This window comes from Camelus bactrianus, chromosome 4 (genome assembly GCF_048773025.1).
Source record: "Camelus bactrianus isolate YW-2024 breed Bactrian camel chromosome 4, ASM4877302v1, whole genome shotgun sequence".
NCBI classification, from domain to species: Eukaryota; Metazoa; Chordata; class Mammalia; order Artiodactyla; family Camelidae; genus Camelus; species Camelus bactrianus.
In genome coordinates, this window is record NC_133542.1 from 75,777,970 (window position 1) to 75,794,423 (window position 16,454).

The following is a 16,454-nucleotide window of genomic DNA, read 5'->3' on the forward strand; positions in this document are numbered from 1 at the left end:
GGGCCGCCCAGCTGGGACAGGTGGCAGTAGCCAGACACAGAGCCTCCACCAGCTCCAGCTCCAATAAAACCTGCCTTTATGTCACACAATGTCCTTAGGGGTCTGGAGTTTTTGTACAGCCAGCAGGTGGCTCAGTGTGGCCCAGGGTGTCACGCCCTCCACGCAGTGCCCTGACGTTGGTTCTCGGAGACTCTCACCCCTGGGCCGGGGAACAGCCGCAGGCCGTCCATGGTCAGCAGGTGTGTCTCAGACGAGGGAGGTGCCTGCCTCTGGGTGTCACTGCTGTCTCCGCGCGGGACACCCTGAGCTCACCTCACCAGCTGTAGGCTCGGACCTGGAGTTCAAGCCTGGCTGGGGTGTAGGGAGCAGGTGAGAAAGGACCCCCTCACCTTCACAGAGACTCCCCCAGTCCACGGGTGACCACAGAAATTCCTCCATGAGGCTGCAGCTGGCTGCCCACAGCCCCTGGGTCCAGGCTGGAGTCCGCAGAGTTCTTCCCATCGCCCAAGGGGGTCTCGGGGGACCACACGGAAGACCCGGCGGACAACTGGGTGCTTTCAGCCCCCGGCACCTGGTGCGTCCCAGGGGATGGTCGGTGTGGCACAGCCCCTACTCCCGCCCTGTGTACGGCGACGAGTCTTAGGTCACAAAACCAGAGAAGTCCTGCTCAGCAGCACATGTGCGTGTGTCCCCCTCCGCCATGATTCTGAAACCTCTCGGGGGGACTCGGTCACAGCTGTTGCGGGCCGTCCAGGGCTGGGCTGGGGGCCGGGGGCCGGCTGTCCTGGGCTACGCTCTCCCACTCCTTCCTCACCGAGACATACAGCCTCATCGCTGCCTGTGCGTCCTGAACCTGGGGGACACGGAGGGTCATCGTGACTGTTCCACCGGGGACAGGCACAGACACACAGGGCGGGTGAAGGAGAAAAGTGATGTAGCCTCACCGTACTTCTGCACCCCCAGCGCCCCCACTCATGGAAGGAAGGAACCCAAAGAAAGGAAGGGACAAACGTGCCGCCCAGAAAGGCGCGCTGGACCCCATGGAACGAGGACCAGATGGGAGGCGTGGCGGGCTCAGGGCCCGGCGCTGGGCGCAAAGAGCCCAGGGGGCTGAGGCCGCGGGGTGGTGGGGTTCCGCGGGCCGCCAGCCTATCCCGCAGTCCTAGAGAGCCTTCAGCCCAGACCCAGGACTTCTTCGATGGCAGTGCACTTGCGGGTTTCTCACGGTGAGTGTGAATCAGCTAAACGCAACCACTTAGAGCTTAATCAGCGCCGTGCGGCCCGTGGCGCCACGCCATTTCTCACAGCCGGCAGCCTCCTAAAAGGCGCCTGAGCCCCGAGGTGTGTGCGTCGGGTGACAGACACCTGCCTCCGAGGCTGGGCAAGGCCCCCACTCCCGGGGACTGTCAGGCGGGACACACTCACCGAACAGTGCTCCGCCTGCTGCACCTGGATCCCCAGGATCTTCTCTGCAAGCAGCTTCAGAGATGGCCGTCCACTCTGTCAGGGGAGAGGGCAGCACACAGTGGCCCTGGGGCGGGTGGGGGGGGGCTGCACCGGGCAGGGGGTTCGCCTGCTGACCCCCAACCCCAGCGACCTTCAGTGTGCCTTCCAGTGGAAGTGCCAGTGGCCCCGGGGGCTGGTGACACCCAGGTCAGCCAGTGGAGGGGACCAGGAAGGACCCTGCACCTCAGCCTTCCAGGGGCAGCTCTGCCGCTGGAACAGGCCACATGGCGGCTTCTTCCCCGCAGTCGGGGCTCTTGTCACAGGTCAGAGGGGACTCACCGGCCCTCAGGGACATGAACTTTGAGATTGGCATGCAGCAGAACTCTCCTTTTTAAGATGCCTTTCAGTTTTAAAGGTTAAAAGGAAAAACCAAACCAAGCCAAAACCCCCTTAACAAGCCAGCCAGCCTCCAGGGACCAGAACCGAGGACCGTGCGCACCGCGACACCTCCCCCCTGCACAGGGCTGCGCTGACTCCAAGCACCTTCACTTGGCTCCTGAAAGGCTTGTACTTCTGAGTGTCCCGGATTTTCTTCTTTGGGTGACCCAGGAACAGCGCCTGGAGGGAGAAAACACGACGGGGGCCTCACCGTTCACCTGCTGTGACGGAACCCCCAATTCCAGCAACGACACACGTTCCCGCACAGATGAAATGAGGTGCTGACGACAGCCTGAACGTCTGGGAGAAAACCACCCTGGGGAGGAGGCCCTCGAACCACGAACCACGGGGCTGAAACAGCCTTGAGGCCGGGAAGCTGGAGCCGAGGAACCAGCAGCCAACTTGTCTGTTTTCAGTTGGTGTCACACACACAGTGAGGCGAGAACAGAGCCGGTTTCAGCAGCTCAGCACACGGCCGCGGGACAGGCCTCGGGGGAGGTCTGAGTCCATCCAAGTTACCAGGGACGGAGAGGGCGCGAGGAGGGAGCAGGGCACCGGGCCCCTGGGGTGAGAATCACCCCAACAAAGTGTGCTTCTGTGAGCAGAGGACTTGTTAGTTTTTAACGGTTAAAAACTTACTTTTAAAAGGCACGTAAGACCAACACTTCCCAGTCCCTGAGACGTGGGAGGATTCCAGGGTCCCAGAGGACGTGGAAAAGCTCCAGGTCCAGGGAGGACAGGCTCCCACCCTGCCTGCCCTGAGCTTCCCACCCGAACCGGAGGGTCAGCTTTGCCCACAGCAGGACCCTGCAGGGCAGAGGCTGAGGCCGCGCCCTCTGGGCCTCGGTAAGGGGGCCTTCTGAGCTTGCCTGCCGCCCTCTGAGCTGGCCGTGGTGGGCCAGCCTGTGAGGTGGGGGCTGCCTGGTGGCTTCGAGGGAATGGTCACCAGGGAAGCTCTGCCCTGAGAGGAGCTGCAGCCTGTCCAGCGGGTGTGCGGGTGGTGTGCGGGGAGTCGGTCCACCAAGCTGACACGTGGGCATGTCACTCAGTGCACGAACCAAGCATGACTGCCTTAGACGCTGTGTTCCACAGAAGGCCAGCGCGGCCGAGGCGCACGCAGGGCCCAAGCAGCTGGTGTCAGCAGCCGGTACCTTCAGATCATTGTGCAGCGCGTGTCCGACCAGAATCCGGCCCTTCAGCAAGCCTGCCACTTCCTTCTGGACAACTTCAAATTCTTCTCCTGGAATCAAAACAAGGAAGTAATTTTTATCAACACGTAAGTCACTGTTTCTGAGAGGGAGAGGCCACCACCCTAGGTCAGGACTCAGAGGGCCAGCAGTTAGAGATTCTGGGCAGGGAGGCCAGTGATGCCAAAGCCCAGGGGCTGTCTCAGCTGCCCCCCTCTTCCCCAGGGAGAAGGGAGGGGCGCACACCCACTGTCACCTGGCGGAGTGACCCTGACTGCTGAATCTAATAGAAACCAGGGCCTGTGTTTGATGTCCTTGCAACTGGACATAAAAACAAAGGGCGGGGGTCCCCTCACCACAGATGGTGAGAAGCCCCACTCCAGACCCCGGGCTCCGGAGGAGGCCTGCCTGCTTTCTCCGAGCAGACCCTCTGGGGGCCCCCCTTCCCCTCCTCCCAAAGGGAGGGGCTGCGGGAACCGAGCTTGTGCCCTGTGATTCTGTCCGCTCTAAGCCAAGAAAGACTGGCAGAGCCTGGGCTGGAGATGCGCATGGGCCCTGGGGCCGTGAGTGGGAGAAGCTGAGAGGTGCAGAGAGCAGAGACCACACGGCCTGAGAAAGCAGGGCAGTGGCCACAAGCGCCTGCGTCCAGGACCTCCCCCGAACTCTTCGGGCCTTCGCTCCCGCCAGCACAGCCAGTCCCTTGGCAAACCCGACAGACTCAGCCTCTGAGGTGTGTCCAGAGCTGGGCCACAACTTGTCACCTTTAACGGTCACCTCCAGCTCACACTCATCTGCCCCATCCCCAGTCCTGCAAAGAACCTGCAGGGACCTGGGCCGGACCTCGCCTCTCACTGCCCACGGGCCCCCCAGAGTCCTCACGAAGGTCCGTCAGACCCCACAGTCTGCGCACCTCCCCGGCCACACCCTCCACTGGCCTCCTGCCCTCACTCTCTCCATCCTGCCGCCAAGTCACAGAGTGCCTCAGAACAGCGTCCTGGTCTGGAGGCTGGCAGCCAGGAGGCAGCAAGGAAGACCCGAGAGCTTGGCCCCCACCGCACCCCCGCTAGCCAGCTAGGAAGCACCCGCAGAAGGGAACAGGTGGAGGAACACGAGCGTGCCACTGCCACTCCCGCCTCCGAGCACCACCCACCCTGCGCGAGGTCCTCGGGCCGGATCCCGCTGACCGCTGTCCTGTAGTCAGTCACCAACTGGGTCGGCTTCACGAACTTGTCATAAACACACTTCCCATACTGGTTCACCAGGGACACGCGGGCGGCGATGCTCTCGTCCCCCTGGGGGCCCACACCCACCATCTCACAGTCCAGGGCTAAGGCTTTGGTCAGGCTGAAGGGAACCAAGGCTCCGACTTAATGCATGCGGCGGGGGGACCAGGGAACAGGCACCGCCGCCCCCCACAGTGACAGGCCCTGTGCCGACATGGGTCTCAGCAGGACACTGAGAGGTGCCCGCCCAACCCACCGGAGGGGAGGGACGGCTCCTTCCCCGAAAACCCCCGCTCTCTGAGGCCGAGTGCGCCCTGCGTACCCACTGAAGGCCCGCTCCTTCACCAGCGTGGCGCTGCTCTTGCTCTGACCCAGCTGCTTCCTCGCTATGTCGGCTGCCTCGGGGCCGATGGCCGCTTCAATATCCTCCGGGTCCACATCATCAAACCAGATGTCTTCCCTGAAAGGCAGAGCGAGCAGGCTGGGCGCGCCGGCGGCGGCCACGGCTCCTGCAGTCAGGCCCCAGGTGCCGGCCCACCTCTGTGACCATCTCAGCACCTTCCCCCATCACGCTTCTTTTTAATTAAAAAACACACTCACTATCCAAAATTCAGAGCTACAGAGCAACACACAACACAAAACAGAAATAGAGACCCCCACCCAGGTGTAACGGCTTCTGGTGTTTCCTTTCTAATTACAACACAAATTCTATTGTAATCAAACATTTACGAGACTCAAACACGACTGTCCAGCATGGACACAGACCCCCCCACCCCACTTGGTGCCACGCCCTGCAGACACGGATGCCCGGGCAGGAGCGCACACTTCTGCCTGCTGAGTATGTCTTTTGGACTCAGCTTCCACGTCATCTCCTTAGAGATGGGTCCCTGAACAGACGCGCTCCCCTGGCCCTACGCTCCCACAGACTTCTCCCTCGCTGGATTTATCCCGACCACACTGAGCGAATTGCTGAAATAATCTCAGTGTCTCGTCCATCTCCTCTGCTTGGCTGCCCCCCCAGGAGGGAGCGACCCATCAGGGCCACTCTATTTCCAGACAATGGACCTGGCACATGACACAGGGCAGGCACTGAAACCCCTGTCTCCTAAAACCTGTGCCCACTGTGACCTCAACACCCAGGCAACAGGCAGCCAGCCAGCCCAACTTACGCCTCCAGCTGAGCCATTCGGGGGAACCACTGACCTCTGGTCCCCACCCCCACCCCCATGTGAGTGACCATCCCAGTGTTTGCTGAGTAACCAGCAGGCACAGGTCAGCCCGCTGCACCTCACAGGCCCACCACACAGGACAATGCAGAGGCTCAGGGCACGTAGGAGCTTGCCCCCAACCACCCAGTGAGCAAGACCCAGGAATCGGTTTCAGGTCAGAGTCTTTCTGGCTTTGGCTGTCACCTCCCTCTTGGCAAGGATGACTGCGGCAGACTGCAGCCCAGGCTGGCGGAGGCCGTGGGCACTTACTCGGTGGGTGGGGCTGGGGCCGAGGTGGCGGTCGCCTCCTTAGCTTTCCGCTTCTTATGCTTGATGTCTCCTCGCTTCAGAGAAATGTTCCCATTGGTCCTCTTCTTGGCTGCTTTCTCACTGTGCCGCGACTGCCCGCTGTGCTGTGTGTGAAGTGCAGGCATCTTCCTGTCCGGTGGTGATCCTGGGGGAACAGAGCCCCCTGTGGCCTCCTGGTCTGTGTCTTCTGTCCCCATCTCAGCCCTCTTTGCTTTATCTGGGATCGACTTCCTGTTCTGCTGGACACTTCGGGGCTGCTTTTTGGAATCCATCTGAGAGAGACCAAGAGGCTCTTTCCGGGTCTGTGATTTCTGCTTCAGCAGCTAATGGAACCCAAGATAAGATACGTGACACGTTTTCACTTGGAAATCACGCACAAGAAACTGAAAACACGTCTATGTACGTGCGTAAAAGCAACCTGTTCTCACATTTATCGTTATTTTACAGGTAACTCCCAGCTTTGGCCAAAAAGCTGGGGCACGGAAATCACTTCCTTTCTCAGATTTCATGGTTTGCTACTGCCATGAGGGTCTCAGGAAGAGAGGGGTGTGTCCAGTGACAGGTGGCTGAAGGGCTGGCAGCCACACCCCTGCTCTTCCGCACGGAGGGCTGAGGCCTTCCAGCCCCATCTCCTCTGGTGTGCGAGTCCTCAACCTGGCTGCTCTCTACATGGTTAAGACCCTGCCACACACGTGGCTGAGATGATGAGGTGGCTTTCCACTTTCCTGTTCCCATAACATTTAAAGAACAGAAGTATTGCCTTTCTTGTATGAACGAGAGAAAACTCAAGGTTTTTGTCACAGTAAACATCCCTCTGCTCCACTTAATTTTGCTTTATTTTCTTGAAAGAGACAGACTTACAGTTTAAGAAATCAGAGGACCCTGGGGGTGCCCTAGAGAAATTCACTCATCCGGGAGAAATATTTGGACTCCTGCCCTAAGATGCTGGGCCTGGTTAAGAAATTCAAAAGCTCTTCTCTGTTCTCTCTCACTTCCTCTGAGGCTCCGTAACGGACTCCAGAAACTTGCAGAAGACACTCTGAAGGTCGGTGGTAGCAAAGAGCACAAACTGAGGCCCAACCATGGGAACCTGTCCCCCAGCCCACTAACTAGCTGTGTGGTCACACGGTTCCTCAAACTCCCTGCTTCAATCTCCTCATCTGAAAAACAGCAGCTAACTCCAAGGAGGCGCAGAGAATTTGTGAGTGAAGTACGTGTAACAGCATCTAGCAGACGGTAACCCATACATGAGTTCTGACCACTGATGTCAAGAAAGGCAGTAGGTATAACTCTGCATTGACAGCAGGGATCTTGGCGTCTGACTCCTGGTTCCGCCGACCTGGCTGCAACCCTGGATAATTTACTTAACCTTTCTGGGCCCATTTCCTCTTTTGTAAAATGTAGATGATAAAGGACTCTGTCTCACAGTGTTGGTATTGAGCTAAATAAGAACACACATGGCTCATCCCGCCGTGTCTGCACACTTTAAGGTCAGCATCTGGGCGCAGGAGTTATCAACCATCATCTGTTAAAGACCCAGAGCACTGAAAGAATCCTCGACATCAACTTCCTGCCACTTACTCGCCCACGAGCTCGCTGCCTCCCCCAGAGGCCACTTCTCCTGTGAACGGCGCTGTCCGCACAGTCTCCACTCCAATCCGCCTCCACAGCGCCCTTCTGGGGCCCCGCAAGCCCTGCTCCCTCTTCCACTGCGGTGACCGGGGAAAGAGCGGCGCGGTCCGCGGGCCCCCTCGCTCTTACCTCCTGCAGCGCCTTCCAGTTTTGGGAAAAGTCTTCTGGTGCCTTTGGAGGCCGCACCGCGACGCCTCCGGCGTCGTTTCCCGGCTTCTCGCCTACTTCTCGCGCTTTGTTCTTCCAGAATCTTTTCTTCTTCATCTTCTTCCGAGTCGGCTTTCTGACGAGCCCCGGCCCAGGCGCGGGGTCGACCGCGGCGCGCTTGGGGGTCAGCGGCGTCGTCTTCGCCATCCCGGCCTCGTCCCTGGTCCCTGCGCCCGTTCACGGCGCCTCGCCGCGGCCCCGGAGCCGGGCTCTGCCCGCCGAGCACAGGCCCCGGCCAGCCCCCGACTCGCCCGCTGGGGGGTACACCCGCGCCCGGGACCCCGGAAGCGACCCCGCGAGCGCCTCGGCACGTGCGCCCCGATCCCCGGAAGTGCTCTTCTTTCCCCGACCGGCTGGAAACCTCGCCTTCGCCTCTGGTTCCGGACGAGCGGAAGGTGGGCGGAGCTCTTCGCCCCCAGAGGAAAGGGGCGGCCGGCCACCTCGACGAGCGGCCTCCGCGGTCGGCGACCTAGGGTCGGACTAGGGGGATCCCGGGATCTCGCCGAGAGCGGAGATGGGGCCGAGACGCGAGCGCCGGAAGGGCACGGGGGGCCGCCGTCGCTGTAGCACCGCGGCCGTGCCGCCGGAGCGCAGGGCGCGGGCGGCCGCAAGGGGGCGCTGGGCCGCCGGGCCGGGCGCGATCGGCGCGGCCCGGAGGGCGCGCTGGTCCCGGGCGCCCCGGCCCAGCCTCCCCGGCTCTGGGGGCCCCTCTTCCCCACGCAGCGGGGAACGGAGGCCCAGGGGCGCGGAGGAGGAACCAGGGTGCACGGAGCTATCGGGCTGCAAAGGCGCTTCAACGACATCCAGTAACAGCAGGAGAGGACTGTGACAGCGCCGTGCAGTGTTTCATTTTGCGGCAACAGCAATGAACGGCTGGCCCGCGGGCTTGGCCCTGCCGGTACCCTGATAAACACCACCCGCGAGGCGCCCGCTCCAGCCTCCATGAGTGCGTGGGGCTTTCAGGGAAATACAGGTCATAATCTGGATAGCAGTAACTACTACGAAGATGATAAAATGAGACGCCGTGGTGGACACTGAGGAGGCGCAAGGCTGCCAAACAAAATGCGGGACACCCAGAGAAACGGGACTTTCAGATAAAGAGTAATTTTTGCTGTAAGTATGTCCCATATAGTAGTTGCAATGTTTGGGTTATACTTAAACACCAAAGGGAAAAATTTATCCATTGTTTATTGCAAAATTCAAATTTCACTGCTGTCCCGATTTTTGTTTCCTAAATGCGTCCCACCAGGTACACTTAGATGATACCATGAGGGAGGTGACATTTGAAGTGAAACTTGAATGTGAACCACAGGCAGACGGAATAGCAAAGCAGTGGGTGTGTTTGAGGGACAGAAAGCCGGCTGGTAGGGGTCAAGGTCTGTGAGCACCGAGGGGAGGGCAGGAGATGCAGGAAGTGGGCCGGGCCGGGCCGGGTCGGACTGGGGCTGGACCGGGGCTGGACCATGGATGACAGGGCCTCAGATGCTCAAGACTTTTTTTTTTTTTTAATGTTTTAATTTTTTTATTTTATTTTTTTTATTGAACTACCATGAGTTAACGCTGTGTCACTCTCTGGTGTACGGCACAATGTCCCAGTTGTGCATATACATACATATGTTCATTTTCATATTCTTTTTCATTAAAGGTTGTTACAAGATATTGAACACAGTTCCCTGTGCTATACAGCAGTTGCTATACTTTTTAAAAAATGTATTTTTATGTATAGTGGCTAACATTTGTAAATCTCAAACTCCCAAATTTATTCCTTCCCACTCCCTTTCCCCAGTAACCATAAGATTGTTTACTATGTCTGCAAGTTTGTTTCTGTTTTGTAGATGAGTTCATAGTGTCCTTTTTCAGGACATTTTATTCTAAGGAGAAAGGGGGAGCTATCGATTGTTTTGAGGCTGGGGAGTTATGAGATGGGATGGGAACGGGGAGTGAGAGAGCGAGCAGGGAGTTAGGGGCTCAGTCCAGATGCCCAGGCCAGCGACGAGGCCGCCAGGATGCAGGCAGTGTGCCAGTTTGGGTCTCTGGGAAGCAGCCACAGAGACAGAGTTAGGAATGCGCAACATTAATCGGGGCAGGATAAAGGGGACGTGCAGGCTGAGCTGGGACTCAGACCACAGACTGAGGCCTGACAGGAAAGTAGACCAGCGCAGTTGGGTGGGTAGGTGTGTCCTTCCTGGTAGCAGAGGGTGAGAGGGGGGCGGGGCAGGCAGGCAGCCCAGCCCCCCACCCCCACCCCCGGCCCCTGCCCTGGGAAGCAGCTCCTAAGCGTAAACACGGCCTAATCCTCCAACCCAGCGGGGTCTGTCTCATTCCACACTGCCCAGACTTCAGTCGCCGCGGCTCTCCCTCCCTGGGCCGACAGGAGGGCCGGCAGACTTTCCCGAGGATGAGGACGCGTGAGCTTCGCCTCCCGGGGAGACGTGCGCGGGGAATTCTCACTTCTGTGCTCTTCCTCCTGGGCTGCTGGGGCCTCTCCGATTTCCAGCAGGTGGGTGGTCCTGGAGGAGCGGTGGTGCCGGGGGAGCCTGAGCACTGGGAATTAGTCACAGCTCTACTGGGTGCCGAGGGCAGATCCCCTAGAGAGAGGGGGCAGAGTGGGAGGAATCTGAACTTGAGGTTCAGGGGACGAAGTGTGCTCCCTGGAGAAGGAGTTGGCCTCTCAGTACCGTCTGTCCGGCTGGTGAAGGGCACACGCTGTCCACACCAGGGTGAGTGGCTCTCATCCGCCTCTCCATCCTGCGGCCCCTTCTCTCTCCCTCTCCCCTCTATGCCTGCTCCATGCCTAGCCCCCTCCCACCTCCCTCCCCTCATTCATCCTCTCTGTTCCACAGCAATTTCTTCAGGCTTTGGAGCCAGAGGAAGTGATGGCTTACTTTGGCCCTGCCGCTACCTCCGAAGGTACTAGTCCTGGAGTCTTCGTAGCTTGGGGAGTTTCTCAGGGCCTGCGGGGGTGCCGTTGAGTCAGGGGTCTCGGCTTTGTGGTGGCTGGGCTGGGAGGCGGTCAGAGCCCCTGCGGTCACCCCTGTTAATTAACTCCACTACTTCCTGCCAAGTCGATAAAAACGGGTCTGCGTGTTCTGGGCCGAGCGCGGGTTCTGACCCTGGGGTTCTGCTCGGCATCTGGAGATGGCCGCTAATTAGCTGGCCCTTCCATGCCTGGGCCCCCGGGGCTGACTGATTGTCAGCAGCTCTTGTGGTCTCTGGCCGTGGATATAAACATTTATCCCTTCTGTGAGGAGCAACACGCACACTGGGTCAAGCTCCAGCCACAGCCTTTCCGCACTCGTTGCTCGTGGGCTGTGTCCGTGGACTTCTCGGGGTGCTGGCCCCCTTTCCAAGTAGGGCTGTTGGTGACTTTGATCCAAAAGCTGGTGGGCACCAGGGGCAGAGTGGGCTAGTGGTCAGGGTGGGGCAAATTAGCGATGTCCAGTTGTGACTGACTTCTCTGTGGCCTGGGTCGGGTACAGCCCGGTCAGTGCCCGGGGCTGTGCCGGAGGGCCGGGGCGGGGGGCGATTAACTGCGGTGTGGGGGCCGGGAGCTTGAGTGTCTCATACTGCAGCTCCCTGGAGGGTCAGGAGACCACAGCCTGGGGCCCCCATGGCCGCCGGGGGCTGCACTGGGGTGAGGAGACGGTGGACCAGGGCGGTGGGGCCGGTCCCGGGCTCCTGCTTTCCACTGAGGCCATGCTTGCACCGCTTCCCCTGCCGGGGCTTAGGGCTTCACTCATGAGACACGTGTTCCAAGGCTGGCCTGGCCCCGCAGCATCGAGCTGCCCCTTGCCTGAGCTGGAGGAGCGGGATGTGAACCTGGGCTCCAGGGCTCCAGGCCAGCGCGCCTCCCCACTGATTCTCTCCAAAGGGAAGAACTCTGGGCCCCTCCCCAGAGCACGAGGGCCCGGACGGCTGACAGGTGGGTGAGGGGTCTCCTGTCTCCCGCAGTGCCCCAGTTTGACGTGGCCCCGCTCACCTGTGTCTGTGAAGAAGAGGATGGGGACAGGCAGGGAGGAGCACCCTGCGGGCCCCCACGCTGCTCCCTGCCAGCCCTGGGACAGCTCTTCTCCTTCTCCTTCCGGCCCCGGATGGGCCTCCTCGCTGCCTCCTTCACCAGCGAGCGTGTGGTGAACGCCTCCCTCCGGCTGCTCAGGGGCCCCCCCCACCCCTGCTTCACGGGAGGCCGCACCTTGCTGCCCTTGGGCGCAGCAGCCAGGCTCACCTACTGCTCGGGCCGTGTGGTGAGTGGGCGCCCTGGCTGGCATCGGGGAGAGGTTGTGGCTGGTGGGACCCCGTGGTGCAAACATGCCCCCCCAGCCCCCACCGCACAGCCACACGAGAGAGCAGCACCACGTAATTCTTAGCCTGCCGTCGGACCCCTCGGGGGCCTGTTCCAGGGAGGCTCAGAAAAGCCAGCTGAGTCTCCCCAGGCCCCTAGCTAGCAGGTGGCCGAGCTGGGTACAAGGACCTTGGCCCATCACTCCGCCGGACCTCAGCGTCGGCACCAAGAGATGGTGAAGACAGCACCCGCCTCATGGGTAGCTGTGAGGACTGGTGTCACACATTGTCACAGGGGGTCACTCAGTGAGCCAGAGCCATTTATGTCATTACACACCCCCCCCACCCTGAGCCCTGGGTCAAGACAGATGCCATTCAGGGTCCATCTGCTGTTCTTTAGCACAGGCCTAGCCAGTCCCTCAAGACCCCTCCTTTCCTGCACCTGTGGGGCCTGCCGGGGTCTTCACCAGGCCCTGCAGACGGGGGCCTGGAGGCTGTGTGCAGGATGGGAAGTGGGAATGTGGCAGTGGGGGCTGGCAGCAGGTGACAGGCAGTGAGCACCGCCCAAGAGGGCTTGGGTCCCACGCCGTCCCCCACAGATGGGCTCCTCGACCCTGGACTTGGAGAGGGCTCAGGGCCAGTCCATGCCCGGTGCTGGGATGGCCTAGAGAGGCCCCCCTGCAGCGGGTGGGGCGGGGGCTGTGTGCACCAGGCTGCTCTCTCCTTTCCAGGAGGGTGACATCGTGGTGGGTGGAGACAGGCTCTACATCCAGCCATTGAAGAGGCAGCACCGGGAGCTGGTGCCACCCTGGGGCGGTGCTCAGCCCCACCTGATCCACAGGTCCAACCCCACGGTGCACCCGGCCCTTGTGGTTCCAGGTACAGCTCCTGGGAGAGGGAAGGCGGAGCTGCTGGCAGGGACAGCCTCAAGGGGCCCAGGGGCACCAGCTCTCCTGATGCCTGGGGGCTGCGCAAAACGCCCCCCAACTCCACAAGCCACCTTCTTTAGCATGCAGGGGAGTGCCGGCTCGCGGGGCCACCAGCCGTGCCCCAGACTGTCTGTGTGGTGGACAGGTAGACCTCCCACCTCTGAACAGCCCGTCACAGTTTACAGAGCACTTCACAGATGTGCGCCCTGGAGCCTCGGGGCCTAGGTCAGCGTTACTGACAGTTCCAGTGCTGCAGATGGGAGCCCTGAGGCCCAGAGATGGGGAGTGGCCGCTGCAGGCCCACACGACGCCTCCAGGGCACAGCTCTGCCGCCCCCCGGGCCCGAGCATGCACTTCCCTAGCTGCGTCCAGGTGCCTGCAGGGGGGTGTCCTGGGCTTTTCTTGCCATCTTGGGATGACCCTGTTCTCCAGTGTGTGCCCAGGTGGGGCTCTGGGGTGATCAGAAGGACATGAGGGCACACGCCAGCTCCCCCCGGGCCTTGCACTGCCCTAAAATGCCCAGTCAGCAGTGGGATCTCGGCCCATGCAGTGAAATGAAGTGTCTTCACCTAGAAGACCGTCCTCCCAACACCCAGCCGCCTCTCTCCCGTGAGCTGGCCGGGCAGTCAGCTCTGACAGTCACAACATCAGTGACATGCGAGAGCCTGGGGCCCTCATCCCCTGAGAGAATTTACTCCTGAGTGGTCGGGAGGCCAGGATGTCCTAGATCAGCTCGTGGGTGGCTGAGGGGGCAAGTCCGTGGGCGCCGAGAGGCCAGCTCCGGGGGGCGGGCGGAGCTGCTGCCTGTCTCCGGGTGCCGGGAGGCAGGTGCTGTCCGAGAGGAGGCGGAGGGGCGGGCCCACGACTCCCTCCTCCTTACGGGAAGCGGCCCACACGGGGCTCCCAACACTGTGTGTCCGAGCCCAGGGCTCGGTGAGGTGGGCCAGCCCTGCGTGTGGCCAGGAGAGGCCTGGCGGTGGGGGCTGTGGGGTCGGGAGGGCAGCTGACCGGGTGGCCTTGGCCACGTTCCGCCTGCTTGCTAGGACCCTCGCTCTCAGCCCTGCCTCCTTCCTCACCAGGCCACCCTCTGGCCCCTCGCCTCTGGAGACGGGCTGCCCAGAGTGTCCTGTACCTGGAGCTGCTGGTGGCCGTGGGCCCTGACGTCCACGCAGTTCACGGGGAGGACACAGAGCGCTACGTCCTCACCAACCTCAACATGGTGGGTGCCCGCATGGGGAGCAGGCTCGTGGGCGGTGCTGACCCAGGGAGCGGACACAGCGTCGCACGCCTGGCGCTGCATGAAACATCAGTGGGCCAGCTTACTGGGTGGGCTGAACTCGGTATAAACCTGAGGCCGGGGTCGTGTTTGGGGCTCAGGGCCCTGGAGCAGGGAGAGGTGAAGCCTGCTCTTACCTCCCCTGCCCCCCTGGGGAGCACACCCCACAACCCCTTCACCCGGGGACACTCAAGCCTGGCCTCTCCCCCAGTGTCCCTTCGATCCATGGGCATCTTGGCAGGTACAGCCCTGGCAGCCAGTGGGGCTGCCGCTCCTAGGTGGTCCCGACTTCTGGACAAGCTGCCTCAAGTCCAGGGTAAACCCGCTTCAGTTTCCACCTGCAAACCGTGCAGATGGAAAATGCTCCCACTGAGACTTTTGTTTTCCCCACATTTGGCGCAGTTTTATTCACAGACTCCAGACACCCAAGGCTGGGCCTGGCACAGAGGGTGTGGGTTTTTTTTTTTTAATTTCTTTTCTTTAATTCTGTTTTTTATTGAAGTGTAGTTGATTTACAATGTTAGTTTCAGGTGTACAGCAAAGTGACTCAGTTATACATACACGTATATATTTTTTCAGATTCTTAAAGTTTTAAAAATTTATTATTATTTTTATTTTGGAGGGGAGAGGTGATTAGATTTATTTATTTACTTCCTTAATGGAGGTGCTGGGGATTGAACCCAGGACCTTGTGCCTGCTAAGCACATGCTCTACCACTGAGCTGTACGCTCCCCCTCTAGTTTTCCAGATTCTTTTACATTATATGTTATTACAAGGAATTGAGTGTAGTTCCCCGTGCTGTACAGTAGGTCCTTTCCCTCTAAGTCATTTGAAAGCTATTATTTTCAAGTTCTGGGGGTCACCCCCACCTCTAATATGCTGAAATTCGGTAATCAAACCATGCTCCCTCTGGTCATTTGACGTTTTCTGGGGACTGAGGACGGCCAGGTGGTAGGTTGCAGGCTGCCTCCTGCCCAGATGGTGCTGGTCTCGGTAACGGGCGGTGTCGTGACTGGATGCCCGCCTGGCGCCAGCTGCATTGTCCCTAGGTCTCCCGACACCCATGGAAGGCTTTCTCTCCATCTTACTGATGAGACACCTGGGATCCTGAGGTCAGTTAGCAGTACCCTGAGCTCATAGGTAGGGAGCTGGGAGCCTGCGTTCAGATGCAGGTCGGCTGAGGCTGGTGGTGGCCCACCCACATTTGTCACCTGTCCTGCCTGCCCTTCCACAGGGGTCAGAGCTGCTGAGGGACCCATCCCTGGGGGCTCAGTTCCAAGTGCACCTGGTGAAGATGGTCATACTGACGCAGCCGGAGGTAGGCACTGAGCTGGATGCTCACTGGAAAACCTGTTTCTGCCTTCTTTAACCTCTGCCTGCGGACGCCCATAGAACAGTAGGGGTGACAGCAGGGCTGCCCACAAGCCAGACCTGGACCGGAATTCCAGCTCTGCTGAGCCTCAGTCTCCTCATCTGTATCATGGGACAGTAACAGGGTTGTTGTGAGGACTGAGATGCCAACACTGGGCAGCAGCAGCCTGGCTGGTGCGGGTCTCCTAAACCTGCGCTCTATTACTGGCTCCCCAGGATGCTCCGAATATTACAGCCAACATCACCGCATCACTACTGAGCGTCTGTGAGTGGAGCAGGACCATCAACCCCGAGGATGACACGGATCCCAGTCATGCTGACCTGGTCCTCTACATCACCAGGTAGCCAAGCTCCCCGATGGCGTGCCAGCCTACCTGGGCGCTGCTCCAACGCTCTGCAAAGGTGGCCCGGCAGCGGGCTGGCACTTCAGCACCACCCAGCTGTCTGTTCTCTCTTCCTGAGGTTTGACCTGGAATTGCCTGATGGTAACCGACAGGTTCGGGGGGTCACCCAGCTGGGGGGCGCCTGCTCCTCTTCCTGGAACTGCCTGATCACTGAGGATACTGGCTTCGACCTGGGGGTCACCATTGCCCATGAGATTGGGCACAGGTAAGAGGCCCCACCCACTGTCCCCAAGCTCTGGCCAAAGACCTGACCTGGGCCCCCAGGAGGGGTGGTCATGCTGGCAGTGGGCCCCCTGGGAGCCTGCTGGAAGGAGCCTGTACTCTTGACTCCAGTGAACTAGGGAAGGTGGGGGGCAAGGGCTGGGAAATCTGGTATGTCTTCCTTACCAAATGATTAAAAGAAAAAAAACTTTTTTCAGAAAAAAATAAGAAAAATACACTAAGTAGCTAGAAAAATTTTTTTTTGTAGGAAATTCAGGTAAACAAAAAGCAGGCTGTAAAACATTATCTCAGATCCCACCACTTAGAGATAACATCCATCTT

General features: G+C 59.9%; 2 protein-coding genes across 14 annotated transcripts in view; one reads left to right on the forward strand and one right to left on the reverse strand.

Moving 5' to 3' along the window:
• Positions 1 to 59: 59 nt before the first annotated feature.
• REXO4 (REX4 homolog, 3'-5' exonuclease) lies at positions 60 to 7,965 on the reverse strand. 3 transcript variants are annotated; one of them, XM_074362580.1, is made up of 8 exons: positions 7,573 to 7,955; positions 5,773 to 6,134; positions 4,617 to 4,754; positions 4,222 to 4,415; positions 3,036 to 3,124; positions 1,990 to 2,064; positions 1,426 to 1,500; positions 60 to 853 (listed from the first exon to the last, which is right to left on the reverse strand). In XM_074362580.1, the coding sequence occupies exons 1-8, from the start codon at positions 7,795 to 7,797 to the stop codon at positions 731 to 733; spliced, it is 1,281 nt and encodes a 426-aa protein (XP_074218681.1). In that variant the 5' UTR covers positions 7,798 to 7,955; the 3' UTR covers positions 60 to 730. The 3 variants fall into 3 exon arrangements, 2 of the variants coding, with proteins under 2 accessions (XP_074218681.1, XP_074218680.1); XR_012506622.1 differs by lacking the exon at positions 60 to 853 and having other exon boundaries at positions 1,427 to 1,500; positions 1,990 to 3,124; positions 7,573 to 7,965; XM_074362579.1 differs by lacking the exons at positions 60 to 853; positions 1,426 to 1,500 and having other exon boundaries at positions 1,922 to 3,124; positions 7,573 to 7,965.
• A 7-nt stretch (positions 7,966 to 7,972) lies between these two features.
• The window catches only part of ADAMTS13 (ADAM metallopeptidase with thrombospondin type 1 motif 13), a 31,126-nt gene continuing 22,644 nt past the window's right edge, over positions 7,973 to 16,454 (forward strand). For 2 of the 11 annotated variants that reach the window (XM_074362562.1, XM_074362561.1), the window contains exons 1-9: positions 9,503 to 9,820; positions 9,987 to 10,150; positions 10,494 to 10,560; positions 11,602 to 11,894; positions 12,663 to 12,810; positions 13,940 to 14,079; positions 15,371 to 15,454; positions 15,724 to 15,848; positions 15,970 to 16,116. In XM_074362562.1, the coding sequence (XP_074218663.1) occupies positions 9,628 to 9,820; positions 9,987 to 10,150; positions 10,494 to 10,560; positions 11,602 to 11,894; positions 12,663 to 12,810; positions 13,940 to 14,079; positions 15,371 to 15,454; positions 15,724 to 15,848; positions 15,970 to 16,116 (1,361 nt within the window). In that variant the 5' untranslated portion in view covers positions 9,503 to 9,627. Of the gene's footprint in view, positions 8,764 to 9,479; positions 9,821 to 9,957; positions 10,151 to 10,493; positions 10,561 to 11,601; positions 11,895 to 12,662; positions 12,811 to 13,939; positions 14,080 to 14,111; positions 15,249 to 15,370; positions 15,455 to 15,723; positions 15,849 to 15,969; positions 16,117 to 16,454 lie in introns of those variants that run through there. The other 9 variants (XM_074362565.1, XM_074362564.1, XM_074362566.1 and 6 more) reach the window with 9 other exon arrangements.